This window comes from Lacerta agilis, chromosome 6, assembly GCF_009819535.1.
Source record: "Lacerta agilis isolate rLacAgi1 chromosome 6, rLacAgi1.pri, whole genome shotgun sequence".
In the NCBI taxonomy this organism is placed as follows: Eukaryota; Metazoa; Chordata; class Lepidosauria; order Squamata; family Lacertidae; genus Lacerta; species Lacerta agilis.
In genome coordinates, this window is record NC_046317.1 from 60,727,863 (window position 1) to 60,746,268 (window position 18,406).

The 18,406-nt window shown below is 41.8% G+C and overlaps 1 protein-coding gene across 1 annotated transcript in view; it reads left to right on the top strand.

Annotated features, from left to right (window-relative positions):
- TAFA3 (TAFA chemokine like family member 3) overlaps positions 1 to 18,406 on the top strand; it is an 89,289-nt gene that overhangs the window by 61,039 nt on the left and 9,844 nt on the right. The window contains exon 4 of the mRNA XM_033152968.1: positions 13,592 to 13,741. Coding sequence (XP_033008859.1) covers positions 13,592 to 13,741 — 150 coding nt within the window. The remainder of the gene's footprint in view (positions 1 to 13,591; positions 13,742 to 18,406) is intronic.

Sequence of the window (18,406 nt, forward strand, 5' to 3'; positions counted from 1 at the left end):
TAAGCCAAATTGTTCTGCTAGTTTGTGTACTCAGATTGTGAGTTTTCTAAAAGAGGTGGTGTAGCTTATACTAGTTTACACCCAGGTAAGAACCCTTCTCTTCCCTTGGAGGCCTGTCTCTTGCCCAATGTGGCTTCATTTTGGTGCCAGGTTAAGGCCTGCTCAGGGCATTGGGACAGCTGAGAGGCATTGATTGCCACTCACTTTTTGTGATCTGCTCGCTGTCTTATAGTTTATTGCTGATTATTGGTGGTTTTATTGAGCTTTCATATGTTGAATTATTGCTTTTAAGAGGTATACCCTTCCTGGATATTGATTGATATAGGGCATGTTAGAAACATTTATAAAATTAAATGAATACTGAAAAAACTGTGTGTAGGATCTTCTGGCCTTCAGCACACAAGATTGGTAAATATTACAGTGGACGCTCGGGTTGCAAACGTGATCCGTGCGGGGGGCACGTTCGCAACCCGCAGCGTTCGCAACTTGCAGCGCCACTTCTGCACATGCACAAAGCGCCAAACCCGGAAGTAACCCGTTCCGGTACTTCCGAGTTCGGCATGGTGTGCAACCCGAAATCGCGCAACCCGAAGTGGCCGTAACCCGAGGTATACCGATATACAGTAAGCAGCACATAGACGGCGCACGGAAATCTACCAAACCATTCCACGTTCTAAATCTTATATTAGTAATCCAAGAATTGAGAGAACAATGTGCAAAATCTAATACAGAAGCCACAAACAGGAAACTCATTCACATTTGTACAAAAGGAAAATTTCAGTCTTTAAAGATGGATTACTAATATAAGATTTAGAACGTGGAATGGTTTGGTAGATTTCCGTGCGCAGTCTATGTGCTGCTTACTGTATATCGGTCTACTACGAGTATTGGCGGCATAGGTTTATTTTTTCAGTAACCCGAGGTATGACTGTATTTATATTACTGCTTTGCCTCACTCAAGTAAGATGATCCTCCAGCTCATGATCTGCATTTGTGCACATCTTCTCTTTCACTTTGGTTGTTGCTTAGTGCTAACCATAGATTGTCATTATGTGCATATTAGCAAACCACGGTCATTAGTTGTCCTTTCAACCAAAATCAGAAATCCACTCCAAATCATGGCCGGAAATGGTTATAAATTCACATGTAGAATCTTGTGGATGATGTATAGCCAAGTCATGTTCTGAGTAGACCTATCGATTTCAGTGGATCTACTAATGTTGGATAGCACTCTGTACATCTGGTATCAGCTATTTTCTGGGCAGTCTTGCCAATGAAATATAGAGGAAGGAGCCAATGAAGTCAGCACTTTCTCATAACTGATGATTCCTGATCAGCATGAGAGTAAGCAGTTTGTTAAAGAAGCACTAAGCTTCCCAAGTCTTGCTTAGGTTTGATCAAGTGCATTGACCCCCATCTTTGCCACTTGCCTTGAAACCTATTTCCTTTGTCTTTAAACTAAATTATCAGTCAATCAGCACATGACCTCACAATCACCACCTTCCTTGTCACAGGATTTTTTTCTTTCTTTTATACTTAGGGGGGGACACAACACCCATTCGCCACTTTGCCCATTCATTCAGTTCATTTTCATTTGAGGGAAGAGGAGAGAGGTTAAGTTTTAATCTTGCACACCCTCCACTTACGGAATATCTCCCTGCAAAGACGCCACAGTATTCTCTTCCCTCTTATCACAATGAATAAAAATGATTTGGTGTGCATATGGGAGCAACTGCACACACACTTAGCATTATTAAGCACAATTCATCCTTCAAGTGCGGAAGAAGAAGCAACGCAGATGAATACAGAGGAAAATGCACAAAGGTCCACGAATTGAGGGGCAGCTTGGAATAAACTAGTGTGGAGATATATACCATATAATTATAGAATCATAGAATTGTAGAGTTGGAAAGGACCATGAGTGTCGTCGTGTCCAACCCTCTGTAATGCAGGAAATGTTTGCCCAACATGGGGCTCAAATCCACTGCAGAATGAAACATAGAGAGCTGCCTTATACCAGTGTTCCATCTAGCTCAGTATTGTCTGCTCTGACTGCCAGCAGATCTCCAGGGTTTCAGGTTGGAGACAATTCCCAGCCTTACCTGGAGAAGCGGGGGGTCAAAACTAGGACCGTTTGTGCATAAAGAAGATGCTTTACTGCTGATGCTTTAGGGCTCTTCCCAGAAACAGATAATATTAATCATCAGTTATGTTCAGACTTTCATAGGGAAATATTTCAAAATATTTGAGAAATACCTAAGTTCCCACCACCATCTTCAGCCTTTGCAATTGTCCTCTTCTTCCTGTTCATGCTGTCTTTTAATCCTCTTCCTCTTTGTCTCTCTGGAATCCTTCTTGATGGAAAAATGGGATAAAATTCTTTCAAATAAGCAAGCAAGCAAGCAAGCAAACAAACAAATATTTTTGGGAGCTTTTTGTCTTAGGTTTTTTTTTATAAAAATAAAAAACACTTTTGACTATCTGAATGAATAAATGAATGAATCTTTATTTGCGTCAGCCATCGGCCATAGCAACAAAACAACAATACAATATACAAAGAATAGAAATAAAAGGTCAATTATGTAAAATAAATTTTAGGGTTTTGAATCAATAGTCAAATAGTGGATCTTATTCTGATTGCCCCAGCTAAAAACCTTTCAACCTTTGCTGTCACCTGCTCATCTGATCTCCCAAGAGAAAGGACTCTGTGGCGGTGGTTGGGCGACCTGGAATGGACAATAAAAGAGGGGTGATAATCTCATTCCTCAAGAGTGAAAGCCAGAAGGGCATGCGCCACCGATTTGGTACTGCCATCTCCTCAGGGTCATAAGCGTTTTTCATGTGGAATCTGTTGGAATTGTCCCTCAAGTACGGCCAAGGGCAATACATTCAATCTTGCCTCATTTAATAGAATCCTAGAGTTGGAGAATCATCCCTGCAATGCAGGAATATGCAGCTGAACCTGCAACCTTGGCATTATCAAAACCATGCTCTAGCCAACAGAGCTATAAGACATATTAAACAGCTCTCTCCGCCAGAACAAGGCTATTCTCTACCCTGCCCCAAGTGCCCCATCCCATCCTGCAATTATCCTATTGTCACTGAAAAAAATCACCTGGTAGATTATCAAGCTGTGACTAAAATGTAAGATGCTGTTTCACAGAAAGGTCTGAAACAGCACCAGAATTAACAGATTGCATCAAGGTGGTTACAACATTGTGATCTTCAGTGAACACCCCTCCATTCACGAGGCGTGCTTTCAGTTAGGGTCACATTTCAAAACTGCATTTTGAATTGTTAGTTAATGAATTAGGCTATTTGCACATGCGGTGCTTTAAATTGGATTTTTCATTTTCCTCCTATTGAAAATGGAAAACGTACATCGAGGAGTTGGTATATATGATTTTAAAATAGCTTCCTACTGCTTTTTATATACTGTACACTACAGTATTCCACGTTTAGAAGTGACATGTTCTGGGCAAAACAATGTTTTCAGTGATATTTGTGAAAATGCAAATCTGCTAGAAAAGTTTCCTGGAACCATTTTTTAAAAAGGAAAGTCAAATTTCCCATTGTGGAACACTTTCTCCTTATCTTATCATCTGTTTCCACTCTTGTCATTTATATAACAGGTGAAAACTATTATTTTAAACTCTGCATTTTGTGGCATCTGTTGTTATTTATTCAATGTATTAGCCAAGTACTAACATAAGGAGTTTCTAAATGACTTGCAACATTTTAGGAGAGTATAAGAATAACATAAACTATAAAAGAACAATACATTACAATAATCCCACATACCTAATTAAACAGAAGCAAAAACATCAGTAGAAAAAAATTAATAATAATCATAACGTAAACCACAAAATCAGGCTTTTATTAACAGAATTGTGCTGTTGTTCCTGCAGCTGGGTTGAAGTTATATTTTATGTGAGTCTTATGGCTGTGTTTTGCTAGGTTTTAATGTTGATTTTTAATGATGTTTTTGTTTTAAATGAATGCTGTAAGCTACCTCACACTACAGTGTTAACTCTAAACATAGATTAGAGATGTTTAAAATAAATAGCATATATATATGGAACTTTTAATATGAAGGTGCAATCAGATCTGTGATTCCACATTCTGATGTGGGGAAATCCTGAATACCTACAACCTTGGTGACTTAAATTCATGGTGACAGCAGAAGCTACTAAGGCACCACCTCCAACATCAAATGTTCCTTGCTGCTGTATTAGTAAATAATTAGCACGCTGGAAGAGGAATGGCATCAAATAGTCTAATCCCAGATGCTTATTTAAATTGAGCAGCTGTCAAACTGCAGATTATAGAGGCATGTAGGCTGACTGGAAGAGTTTCCACATCATCAAAACGCCTTTTCGTAGACAAGCTAATGTAATCTGCATTAAAGAGTGACTGCAAAGTGCTGCAATCTCAAAAGCAGGGGATGTTTTATGAATCTTTTGTGCCCTCTCACATGACCAGGAATGGCATCCATCTCTTGGTGGTCATGTTCACCTAAACAGGGTGGCATTAAACAAGGTTTTACTCAGAGTAGGGTTGCAATCAAAGTAGCACTTTGCGAGAATGACGTCCGCTAAGCAATGGGATTTCCCCCCAATACCCTGGAGCAGATTTTGGGATGATACACTCAGGGAGAGGAGGGGAGGGAGACCTGCTGTGCAAGTGGAAGTCATTCCTCACATACATTTAATAAGTTGGATATCACCCACTGAAATTAATGAGCATGACTGTCATGGACTGGCTGGACACAGAGGAATGTTGGGAGGCACCAGCTGGGGAACCTCCAAGGAAAGAAGATTGGTGGTGGGACAATGATGAGTGGTAAGAGGGAGGAGAGGGAGAAGCCAGGGAATGGGAGGAGTCAGAAGCTGAAGAGGTAGCAGGGTTTAATGAGCAGGGAGAGTGTGGGGCAGGGGGAAGTCCAGAATCTGAAGCTGAAGCAAGAGAGGAGGGAGGCCAAGAGTCAGAGATGAGTCAGGCTGCTAAAGAAGCCAAGGTGTCTCCCCCTCCTGCTGTGGCAAGCTCCCATCCCCCCTGGTCTCCCAGGACCAAAAGAGGTATGAAACAGGAGGAGCAAAGGCAGACATGCTGGTGGAGTCTCAGGTTGATTGGGAAAGACCTGGGAGAGGAGGAGACTTGGGTAGCTGTGAGAAGGCAGGGACCTTCAGTCTCTAGAAGGGCAAGACCTGTTGAATAAGAGTTTCTCATTAGATCTGGCACTCCTGAGCACATCCGGTTTGTTCTAATAAAGAGTTAACTTACTTCATGTGATTTATTGCTTACTCGCTCCTGACAAAGACTAAGTTAGATTAATTTCAACGGGTCAAACTTAGTTGAATGTCACCCTAGTAGATCTCTTATGATCTTAGTTGAAACAGGTATTTGGAAATGATGAACAGCATCAAAAACACACACAAAAAAGCATCTGCGGTATTGTAGAGTAATCATAACCATCGTATCTACCAGCTGGAAGTGGTAAGGCGGAGGTGGAGGAGCCTAATAGCAGAGAGCTGCTCTGCTTCAGTGGGGGGGGGCACACATCCATTCAGTAGCACCCACTATGCTTGCAGAAAGCTCTGTGGCCATCGATCTACCACAGCCAGATTATCCACCAATGGTAGCCTATGAAGGCCCAGAAACAGGGTGTTCCAGCAGTGGAGAAGAGGCAAATTGGATCCACTGGAGCCAAAGTGCCTCTGTTTCCCTGAGAAGGGTTGTATGGGTTCACAGGAGTTTAGTGGCAGGGATTACCAGATAGTGGAGACTCAGGTGTCCTACCTTGCCAGTCAGTTGTGCAATAAAGGGTGTAAGCAGTCTCTTCTAGCCTGCCCCTTTCTTTACATGCTCCACCCTACAAAGCAGATTTGGGGTGTGGAGGAGAGGGTATCCTGTTGTGCTAGTGGGCATTATCGCACCGGCTCCTGCTAGCACTGCAAATTAATTGAATACAGCCCTATGATCCTAATTTCTATGTGCTAAGTATTCCTAAAAGCCGCTCCTTTCATTAAATGCTTAAATAATTGACCACTTTAAAAGTAGCTCGCTAGGTTTCTTGAAATGGCATGAGTAGTTAAACCTTCTTGTAGGGCAAAACAGAACAAATGCACAACTCTTATCCCCCCCCCTCTAATCTTTAATAAAAGATTGCACTGCACTTTAGAGCGTTCACTTGATCTTGTTAATTTCAAAGCATTCTTAATGTTCATTTTTAAATGCTTGTCAAAAGTACAGCTTAATTGCTCATGAAATGCCTTTTAAGTGGGTATTATGAAAAGTTTTTTAAATGACGATTTTGTTTGAAGAATGAGCGAATTCTTAAAATAAATTGATAGTTAATTACAAACCTGGATTTATCTGCTCCTCAAAATCATTGCTGATAAGATCTGGACAGAACCAATAGCCTGGCAGTAACACTGAGTCATAATGGGCTGTATCCAGGGTTTGTTTGTTTTTTATCTATTTTTACTTTTTTACACTCATGTAAGATGGAGCACCCCATTTTTGTTCCCCCCTCTCTCCACAGCTGTTACTTAGGATGTGCGGAGCCTTCCAGGACAATGTGGAATATGGAATACACAGCAGCAGAAGGCAGGGAAGATTATGACAAACTGGATTCACCATCTTGCATGGGTTTAAGTTCTTTATGCTAGCATAGAACTGTAATTGGAGAGGAAGAACCCCATGAGTCAATGCTCTGTCTGATTAGCTATTTGCATGGATTGCATTTTTATTATTATTTCTTGAGTAACAGTTAACTGCATGATGGAGACGAGAGGCTGTAGTTGAAAAATAACAAGGATAGGAAAGGGAATTTTGAACCCAGTGAGAGCAAAATAGCTTCCAAGATAGACAGAGAGGCTCTGTCCAGGGTAGGAACTCTTCACCATGTTTAAAGGGTGTTAGATAGACTTTGCTTTAAGAGTGTGCATGCAGATCTTAGTAGCTGTCATAGAGCCATGATAGCTGCCTAACTGGGAACATGCAGCCATCTGTGTGTTTGAGTAGCAGGAGGAAGAAAAGCATCCCAGCCAGTGAGTGAAGCATGCAGAATAGACAGCTGTTCCCTGAGCACTTATTTCCTGGTTTTGCAATCCTTACCTGTGAAGTAGGAATTTGCTTAAGGCCTAGGACTCCTGGGTCCAAGCTCTCAATATCCAATGGTGCTATAAAGGCTCACTTTGAAATATCTTTATCGATGCCTTGTTATCCTTAGAATCTTCCTTCGTCTCCTTTAGTTGCCTTCATCTTCCCTCAATTTACTGAATTGAGATTGTAAACTCTTCTAGGCAAGGGCCTGCTTGTTGCTTATGCTACTTTGTAAAGTGCCATGCACAGTGGATGGAAGTGCTAAAAATAGCTTGTAAATTATATTCTAGTCAATTAATTAATGAAAGCAACAGACTGCATTGTCTCAAAAGCAGATTGGCTGACAGCCCTCTAGCTAAAACTCATGAACTTGGGGAAGGCACATTAGACACAAGAGCTAGAAAAATGTTGGACTAGGCAAATGGGCTTACTACTTTTAACCTCAGACTATTGAGGATGCATCAGGTTGTACCAGTAATATGGCCCATTGATGTACTTCCTGAACAATGCTGTGGAAAAGGAGAATCAAACATGTAAAAGTCAAAATTAACTAGCAGGAAGGACATTTCCAAAAGTACAAAGTGACTCAGAAAATAGAGGTAGTTTGAGAGCATGAACAGAACTTTTCAGCCAAACTTGTCAGTCATCTGAACAATGGCCCCAAATATTCCAAAGGAGCCTCTGAAGAGCTTTCCCCCAATGTCTGCAGGGGAATGAGGTGGGGAAATTGGATGCATTTATCTTCTTCACTGATCAGCCAGTGGGCAGCAGAGAGTGCAGGAAGAAAAGAGGTTGGAAGGTGCACGTAATCACCACTGATGAGAGGCTGAACAATTGTCTGGCTTTAGCTTTAATACAGAATAGGGCTACCAAGTCTATAAAAGGTATTTCCTTTGTACCTATTGCACAATGGTGCAGAATCTCCTTCATTAACAACTTCGGTCAAGATTGCTTTGATGGCATGTACAATCTCCTTCTTTAAAACACTTAGGACTGTATTCTTGAGGAGGGGGTGTAACACTTCAGAAGTTTGAGAGTTTACTGAAAGTCCCTCCCGCAGTATTGCACCTTGCAGCCCAACATGCTGCTTATTAGATTATAAAAGGCCGATAAACAGCAGCATACACAGAGTGCCTTACAAGGAAGCATCCAACTGGTACAGAAAACAAACTGATTTGGGGGAGGCCCAGAACTCATTGAGTTTGAGGACAAGCAGGGGCCTTCTCTGCAAACAGAACTTGCAAATAGAAGGCCCCAGGTTCAATCTCTGACAAGTCTAGGTAGCGCTGGAAATGGCCCATCTCAGACTCTGGAGGCCACTGCTCACCAGTGTTGACAATACTGAGCTAGATAGACCAGTTGTCTGACTCCTATGAATTTTTTAATTGATAGATTGATAGGCTTGGTTGTGGTCCACAACGCCAGTGCTTACCTAACCTCCCATCACCGGCATTGATGCAGCTTACTAGAAGGGAAAGGGGCTAGACAGCAGATAGGTTGGTATAGTGCACCACATTGACCTCATTACCTTCTTTCATCCCTCAACACTGGCCATGGTGATTGGGGCTTGGAGTCCAGCAACATCTGGAGGGCCACAGGTTCTCCATCCCTAACATAAAGTGTCTCTGGTTTGGTCCTACAAGTATTTCAGAAAGCTGTTGGGCTCCACATCAGCCCCATTAACTTGCAAGGGTTAAAGAATATCCCATTACAAGTGTCAGCCAGAGTTTGAAATCTGCAAGCCCAGGGAAGCCCTTGGCTGAGAGCCAATGAAGGCTCTGCATTACTACCATTTCCATTTAGCTTTATTTATTATTATTTCATGGACGTTTTCTACTAATGAGCCATCACTTTCATTTCTGCCCATCATAATTACACAATTACCTATCCTGGAAGTATTTAGTAATAACATTCCTGACCATAAATTTGACTCACTCTTTTAAATACCATCATAATTCAGTTTTAATGAAAGCTTGAGTCTTACAGTATGCAAAAGAAAATGGGCTTCAGTGGAAGTATAGACAGCGAAGCACCATGTTACAGAGTAAGCAACCCCATACTCCTTTCTCCGTGGTTAATAAGATTTAGTGTGTAATCTGAATAAGCAATGACCCCCTTGGATTTGTTTACCAAATTATGAATGTTGGGAAAGGCTCTAACTGAATGAGTGCTCCTGGGAATTATATGAAATTGCATGGAAGTCACCAAAAGGCATGGTTTACCAAAATGGTATGTCTTGTCCTTTGAGGGTTTTGTGGTGTGGTGTTGCAAACAGTGGGGAAATTGCAACTGATCATTGCACCATGAAGCTGACTGAAAAGACTTGTCATCAGTTCAGACTAGGCATGAGAAACAGTTTTGATTTTGTTTGCACTTTTAGGGGGAAATGTGGATTAAATTTTGTGTGTGTGTGTGTGTGTGTGTGTGTGTGTGTGTGTGTGTGTGCATTAATCTGTCCAAAAATACATATAACAGTTAAAACTGCATACAAAAAAGTGTTCATTAGAAGAAAGGAGTGCTAAAATGCGGGTGGATTTTCAAGAGGGTTAATTTTTTTAAAAAAGAATCCAAATTGCTGTGGAATTTTGGAGAACTTAATTTAAGATTGAGAAACTGGGAAATTGACAGATTTCTCCATCTCTAATTTTCAAATAATAGTTGGAGGATTGGAGTTGAGCCATGGGCTGCTCTGTCCACCCTCTCCCTTAACTAATTCCCTCCCCCCCCTTCCTTTCTCATATGAACAATAGTCTTTGGACATTTAAGGCAGTGTTTTTCAACATTTTTTGGGCAAAGGCACACTTGTTTCATGAAAAAAATCACGAGGCACACCACCATTAGAAAATGTTAAAAAAAATTAACTCTGTGCCTATATTGACTATATATAAAGTAATTTTTCAATTTTTCCCACGGCACACCAGGCAACATCTCGCGGCACACTAGTGTGCCGCGGAACAGTGGTTGAAAAACACTGATTTAAGGAACTGATTTGAATCACTCATTCTTTGTTTGCTTAGTTCATTTACATAATGTTTGAACATTGGAAGAAAATGTCAAAGGGGATGTAATATTGAGCTAACTGATCCTGTTGTTTAATGTGGATAGTAATCTTCCTGTACTTCTGTTAATTCTCTGTTGTCCATATGATGTTGTCCTCCAAAACACAGCCAACTCACACTTCCCCTTCCCTCAATCTGGATTTTCTTATACTCTGTCACTTTCACAGTATCCCAAGTGTAAGAAAGTCCAAACTGAGGGAGGGGGAAGAGTTGGAAACGCAGTAATTTGGAGGAGAACATCATAAGGACAACAGAGAATCAATGGAGAATCAACAGGAAGCTTACTGTTAATGTTAAACAGCAGTATGGATGAGCCCAATGTATCTGTTTAGATCCATTAGATCTGTTTAGATTTAAAGATCCCACCACTGTGGGATCAAATGAGTGGTTTTATGTGCAAGGGCTCATGCCCTAAGCTCTGCCTTGCACTTTGTCTCTTGGGCGAGCTACTTGTCATTTGTGACTAGCCAGGCCCTGACAGCAGCCATTTTGTGGTGGTGCCTGCATCGATTTTTTTGAATTTCCAGATATGGCCACAAATTCCAAAAAGATAGCAGCTCCTTTTATGCAAATGACTACTCAAAGGCAGTTACATCTAAGCAATCTGAGGCAAGTGAAATACTGTTAAATACAGCGTATTTGCACCTTTACAAAGTGTTGGATACCATATTGTGAGAGAAATTACTACTTAAATGGGAACAGATAGCCCTTGAATGATAGCTGTATTGTGAGATAGAAAAGTAACTGCTCAAATGAAAGACTCTCTGATGGTAATAAAAGGCAAATCTTTGAGCTGAAGAAAGGGTTCCCAGCTGAGTTTCCATAGTCAGTCTCAAGACTGTTTCGTTTGGTATGTTTGTTGACAACTTTAGTGAGAAAAGGAAGAATGTGTCAATGAAATGGCAATTAGATGGAGAGAACAGTCAATTCAGCTGAGAATTGGGAAAGTATACATAATGTATTGGGTGATTCATGAACTGCACAACAAAAATTTAATATGGCAAAGTGCAAAATCATGAGCTTCAGAGCACTCTTGGTACCTGCCAGAAATGACGTACTGACCTAGGGTCTTGGGTTAACATGCATGACATCTATGAACCACTGATGTGATGCATTATAAGGAAAATAAATACACTGCTAGATGGAATACAGGATCCTGTTTTAGTCATCCATCTCAAAAAAGGATTTTTAAACAATGGAACATTTCCTGAAGCTGCTAGGCCAAACTACTTGATTTAGTTTCCATTCTTTTTTAAAAAAATAACCTTGCACACCACCTAAAATTTACCTCCAGCTTTGTTAACACAAAAATGACCTGGCGTCTCTTTCGTCCTGTTTCCCACCTACTAAGGGGCCCGTGGTCTTTTGCCTAAGGTTGGAGACATGCCTGGTTAACAGCTGGATTTTCTATTACTGAAGATAAGGTTTCAGCCATTGCATTCCCTTCTTACCAGGGGCAGAGCAGCACCATGCAACAGCCTCCTAGCAGAGGGATCAATGCCACTTACCAGGATGGAGGGTAAGGTGGCACTGAGTTCAGGGTGGCATGGACACACTAGTGGATCTGCATTGCCCAGCCTGGCTGTTGTCCTGCCCTACCCTTCCTGCTAAGTGATGCCACAACCCTCAGCACCACCTCGCTCTGCCAGTAGCTACTACCCAGCAGGCCTAGGTGCAACATACATGGGACCTATGGGAGACTCATTTGAATGTCTGCTACATCCTTCCACATCCCATTGCTCCTGGTAAGAGGCAGTGATGTTGCTACTGGAAGGCTGTTTTTGCAGTGCTACCCTGCCTTGCCAGCTGCTTCTGCCCAGCAACTTAGGTGCAACCTGATCAGCATCTCAAATAGCTTTCCTTGATTGTCTGCTGCCTCCTCCCATATAGTCCACTCTGTATCCATGGCTTCACTACCTGCCAGGTTTTTCCTTTCCGTTGCTTGCCTATTTTACCATCTAACCTGGGAGTGTTCGGTGTGGTGACTTTCCAGTTGTTGTTGTTGTTGTTGGACTACAATTCCCAGCAGGCCTAGCCAGCATGACCCAATAGCCAGGGAAGCTGGGAAGTGTAGTCCGACAGCATATGAAAGGCACTGTGTTGGCTTTCCCTGACTGAGCCTGTTGAAAGGTTTTGGAGAACTTGAAAGTGTGAACACAGTTTTCTGATACGAAAGTTGATCTAATAAACTGTTGTCTTAAAATAGATTTTGGAATGAAAGGAACAGGAATGTATGACAAGAATGGGATAGTTTTGTTGTTGAGTAAATGGTGTGCACTAGTTCCTCTCATCCAGCCAGGCTTCCCTAACTAGTTGGACTCCAACATCTAGAAGTCTTTAGAACATAAGAGCCTGCTGGATGAGACCAACGACCCACCTAGACAAGCATCCTGTTCTCACAGTGGTCATCCGGATGCCCAAAACAGGATCCGAGTGCAACCGCACTCTTCCACAGTTGCGATTCTCTGGCATTCAGAAACATGCTGCCTGACTGTAGAGGCATAACATAGCCACTATGGCTAGTCACTACAGGCAGCAACCAATTTAGGCACATCCGATATGTGTGCAACCACACACGCACATCATGCTGAACATAGAAGTGGCCTAAAAATGTCACCAAAAGGCCACAAAGGGGCAGGGGCAGAAGAGGGTGTTTGCAAGCTTTTTCAGTGGTGGTTCAAATATAAGTGATTTCACTTAAACATGTGGTGCCTTGGAACATAAAAATTTATGCAGGTAAATTGGGAGTTGTCTGTATTGAAAGCCTTTGAATATGTGTGTCCAATCTAGTCCCAGCCAGCCTGGCCAACAGCCAGAGTGCCACAGGTTCCCTGTTTCTAATCTACAGGATGTGACCCATCTGGAATGGCTGTGTATATTTTTGTGGTTTGTAACACATTAGATCCATGCAGCTAGATACAATCTAGAAATTATGTCAAGGGCATCATACAAATGAGCTCTTTCCAATCAAAACCTTTTGCAGAGAGGTCTTTTAATGGGCATAGGTGCCACCTTTAGAATTAAAAAAATTATACATAACCTAACAAGTTATCTCCCTTGAGTACATTTTACCTTGCCTGATTTTTTTTAAAATTATTGCAAGTGCCAGCTGTTTTTTCAGAGTCAACAGAGCTCCAGCTGTCCAGTGGCAATCTGTGAACGGTGCGATTAGATTTCTGTACTGCTTCTAACTTGTTGCTGAGAAATGACAACCTTTCCCTTGGATCTTGTATACAGTAGCATCTTTGAACAGACAGGATAGGTCCAGCTTGGCATTTTGTACTCTGCAGCCTGATCATTCCTCTAGAATGTATCACCATATGTTCAGCATTGTATGGCCCATTTGCTGCTGCTGCAACACAAACACACAATCCCCTTTGACTACCACATCCCTGTGCAATTTGCTGTGCCTTTCTTCCTTGCAGTGCACATAGAGCCTGGCACATGCGAAGTCATTGCTGCTCACAGATGCTGCAATAAGAACAAGATTGAAGAGCGCTCGCAAACAGTGAAATGTTCCTGCTTTCCAGGTCAGGTGGCTGGGACGACGCACGCTGCTCCTTCATGTGTAGACGGTAAGTGAGCAGGTCTCTCTGTAAAGTGTGCATTTGCGTTTGGAAATTGCTGTTGAATGGATTAAGAGATCCACCCCTAGCTCTGGAGCCTTAATTCTAGTTAGGTGTGCCTGCTGGGAGATGTACATTGGATACTTCTGGCTTCGTAGTTTAAGCAAAGTCAGCTGTATATTTAGCTGCAATCAGAAATAACCGTCTGCTCTTACCAGGTTCTTTATGAAAGCACAACACACTTTTCAAATGGGTAGAATTTATTTTTACCATTTGACAGCTGATGGATGTGCATTTGAGAAACCGGCCCTGACAGCTTGATTCACTTTGAATAAAGTTACATTCAAATAAACATACGTAAATATCTTCAGGATCAAGGAGTTAGTAATTCAGCCATCGTCACCAAGCAAGCCATGTCAATCCAGGTTTACACAGCTTCAAATCACTTTCTACGGTAATCAGCAATACTGCCTAAGTGGCGCTCCTATTTCTTACTCCAGTTTTGAATTTGTTCCAGCACCAAAACATCTGTGTGGGGTGCAGACACTACTTAGGGGCAGAGTGAGATAGTTAAGGCTAACACAGCAATCATGACCCACTTCAGTGGGACTTACTTCTGAGTACACATTGTTAGGATTGCAACCTAACACATCAAAATGGTTGAGGTCTTGGGCTGAGCTGCATGTTCTTGGTGCAAAAAGGGGCACGAAAGCAACTTATCGATTCCACATACCCTTCAAGGAGCTTAATGTGGCATGCATGGTTCTCCCCCTTTCCCTTTTGTCTTCACCACATCCCTGTGTGGTAAGCTAGGCTGAGAGACAGTGACAGTGAGCTCCATGGGTGAACCCTGGTCTCCCAGCCTGAGACACTAACCACTACACTGTCTCCAAAGACTTTTTTCTTTCACACTGGTTCTCTACTCTTCACATCTGGAGTTGGCGTCTCCCTATTAAAGCTGCCATTCCCCCCTCATGTTTTTGAACTAGTAACAAAAGCCACAACACCATTGCAGGAGCAGAGACTGAAGGCAGACTGGTAAAGCATGGGGAACTATGTATGCTGTCCCAGGGGAACAGAGTCCTAGGGCCCATCATTACTGTTTGCTAGGATTTGGAATTCATTCGCTCTCAAAAATGTCCCGTTGAAGTAACTCATTAGTTGTTTCATTTTCACAGTCTGGGTACAGCAGTCAAGAGGGCACAACTTGGGTTTTGAACTCAGTTTGCCTCATCCAGATCTAAGGCTCTTTCCACTGGCTGCACATGGGGAGCTTCTTGGAGCGATGTGTTTTCAGGCATATCTTTGCAACCATTCTTTAAACTTCTCAGGATAATTCATTGTTAGGTAACTGATTTGGGATTCAGTACTTGTGAAATTCTAGACTAGTAGACCACCTCTGTTTTTGACTGCGATGGATATTGGCATTGACCAGACATGCTTGTCCTAGAAAACTGAGACTCCTGCTCTTCCTGGAAAACTGAGACCACCAATACTTTTGCAGCAAGGGAAGGGAGTCACATGCGGGATAGAAGTCAACAAGACTGACCTTTCCCATCATTTTTGTCAATAGTACAGTAGGCTATAGACAGCCCTCCCATGGGTCCCATTGATCTTTACTCTTATATCCAAAATGCTTTTTGGTATATAATTATAATTTCAAGTGCTCTTCTTCTTCCTTTCTCCCTGGCAAAACAGTGCCTACATTGCTGGAGAATACAGATCATGGGACTCCAGCATATATGATAGGTAGGGGATGTGGCACAGAAAGAACCACTGGGTGGTATTTCAGAATTCTGTAGCTCCAAAGGTTTTTAACATAATCGTGGCTCAGTTAATTGGTTAAATGTGGCACTGTTGTCAATTTATTTAGTTTGCATTTGGCCCCTCAACACGAAGCTTCCATACTTATTCTGAAAGATAAATCAGAGATTTTAGTAAGACTACTTGGAGATAAATGACTTGTGGGTTGAATTGCTCAGTTTCAAACTCTGAACCAATATTTAATGCTCTTGTATGAATGTTCCTTAGTTTGAAAGGGGCTCACTTTACAGGGCTCTGTTTCCTTTATTTTATTTTTTAGTCAGTAACCAAGACTGGTTCTAAGGTCTATTGTTGATTTATTTTTATTTTATTTAGAAAAACCTGTTTCTGCAATGTAAGTGCTACCAGCATGAATAAGAACATGCCATCTAATCACCTGTGCAAAGCACTAACCCACCCACCCCCATCTATATTTTATTGAGCTGTGTCATTCTGGATCTATCTGAAGTGGCTGGAAGCCTCTGCTGGTGCATTATTGATCGGCTTGGCAGCTTGGCTGGTGCAAATGGATTTGTACATGATGCCAAGAAACTACTTAAAAAACACAGGATACAATTCCCATGAAAGGCTGCATCCCCTCACAAAAGGTGCTTCTTATTTTGTGAACAAAGCAGATTCCCTGAAATTATCCACTGGAATTTCACAGAAATTATTATGCCCGCATCAGTTGAAAGCCCAGACATAAAGTTCTTATGAATGCTCTACATACCTCAGCAATTAAAAGTGCCAAGAAAGCAGAAAAAGATTTCTAATACAATATATAATGTGGTTAATATCTCCCAGTCACCTCATCCTTCAAACCATTGGTTGAGCTATTACTTCTGGGAATGTTCAGGATCATTTTAGCTGCTTAGGTGAAAGTTGTCAGCAATACAGGTTCTAGGAAGGAAGTGGAAGTCTAGCTTGGGTTAGCAAGGAACTTCACCTATGGCCAGCCCCCAGCCCCCCAATCCCTGCTCACTCAATATTTTCCTTGGCTAAAGGTGGATTTTTTGTTATAACAATCATTCTTTCACACAATCACCCTATCTTGAAAAAACAGTCTCTAGTGTAACATGACCCCTGAAGAGTCAATTAGTATCTTGTATTGTGGGCTACAGTTAGACTCCACCCCTTGGACTTTGCTCTGCATTTCAGTTTCAGTTTCAGTTGTGCTCTCTACACATCCAGCAAAAAAAGAAGCTTGTTTGTTTGCCTGCAGTAAGAAATAACTTTGTTTATTCTATGGTTATGATGAGCAGGGGAGAATTGGTTCTCATTGCTGAAAAGGTGAACTTACCATTCAAAAGCTTTCTCAAATGTTTATCAAGCGTTTTTATAAGTTTACAAAAGGAAGCAGATTGTGCAGTAAATACAGTATACTGTACAGTACTACAAAGTTAAAGACTCAGACTCATGGACTTCAACAAGAAATTTAGGCATATTATTCTGAAGCACCGCTCTCCCTAACGTTGCACTGCAATATGCTCTTGCTTGATTCTAAATCTGGTTTTAATCTTTTTGTGCAGTTGTCGTGATACAAAATTAAAACTTTTTTAAACAATAACAAAAACATGCTCCATTCTCATTTATAGTTTCTTAGTTATATCATAAACTTTTGCTTGCATTGCATTTTCTGGTACTCATTTGGCAGTCCATCCTGGTGTTCTTACTAATTTTTCTGTTAACTTGGCCTTTACATAGCCCATTATGTGAATTAACACACACTGCACAGATGAGTGTGAGAGGAGATCATTGCCTCTCCCTTCCCCTTGCCTGGCCCTCACAACCTCCACCAGTGAATATGGGGGCTGGGTTGACTGGTGCTATATGTGCCTCCACAGTCCAATAAATGCCCCACCTAGAAATGTGGGTGCCCCACCTAGCTACAGGACCACCTCTTCCCAGGGAAATCTGAAAGTTGTAGCTCTGTGAGACGAATGGGCATCTCAACAGCACCTCAGCACTCTTCACAAACTTTGGTTCCCGTGATTCTTTAGGGAAAGCCATGACTGTTTAAAGTGGAATGATACTGCTTCAAATGTGTTGTACATATGGGACCTAAATGACATCATTCCTCCCTTCCATACTGTCTCAGAATAGCAGAAGGACTATTCACTTGACCTGAAATGTTCCCATTACATAGGAAGCTGTCTTATACTGAGTCAGACCAGTGGTCCATCTAGCTCAGTATAGTTGACACTTACTAGATACGGCTGTGAAGTGTTTCAAAGATGTGTCTTTCTAGCCCTACCTTGAGACGCCAGATACTGAACTTGAGACCTTCTCTGTGTAAAACAGACCCTTTGTCTCACAGAGCTATGGCCACTTTCCTCAGTTAGTTTGATCACCCTCCAAATAACCTGGGATAGTGGTTCTAACACATAATTTGCGATGCAAGTAGCTCCATTGTAAACATTAAAAAAACAAGACAAAAGCAATTATTCGGATTACAGAGAGTTCTATGTCAGGAGAGTCTTCTTTTCACTTTGCTTCAGGGCTCTTTTCAGTTGATTTATATCAACAGCTGGTTCTTGCAGGGCGGGGCGGGTAGATGGAAGAGAAGTTCCCTTCACTCACCACAGAAGAGAGGTTCTGAATTACCAATGGATTTGGCCCAACAAACTCTGGCTATTGCTGGATTTGGAAAAAAAAGTAATTGGCTCAGAGAATAAAAACTTCATCCCCTCAGTGAAACAGGCCTTCTCTTTTCCCAGTAGTGGAAACCTGCTGTTTGATTGGCAACCCCCAACCTCTGAACGAGTGAGATCTCTTCTTCTATGCATCCTGAAGAATAAATGTGCAGAACTAGGAAGTTCTTTCATCTCCCGAAGGACAGCCCTACTCCTGCATGATTTTTAGATTGGCTTC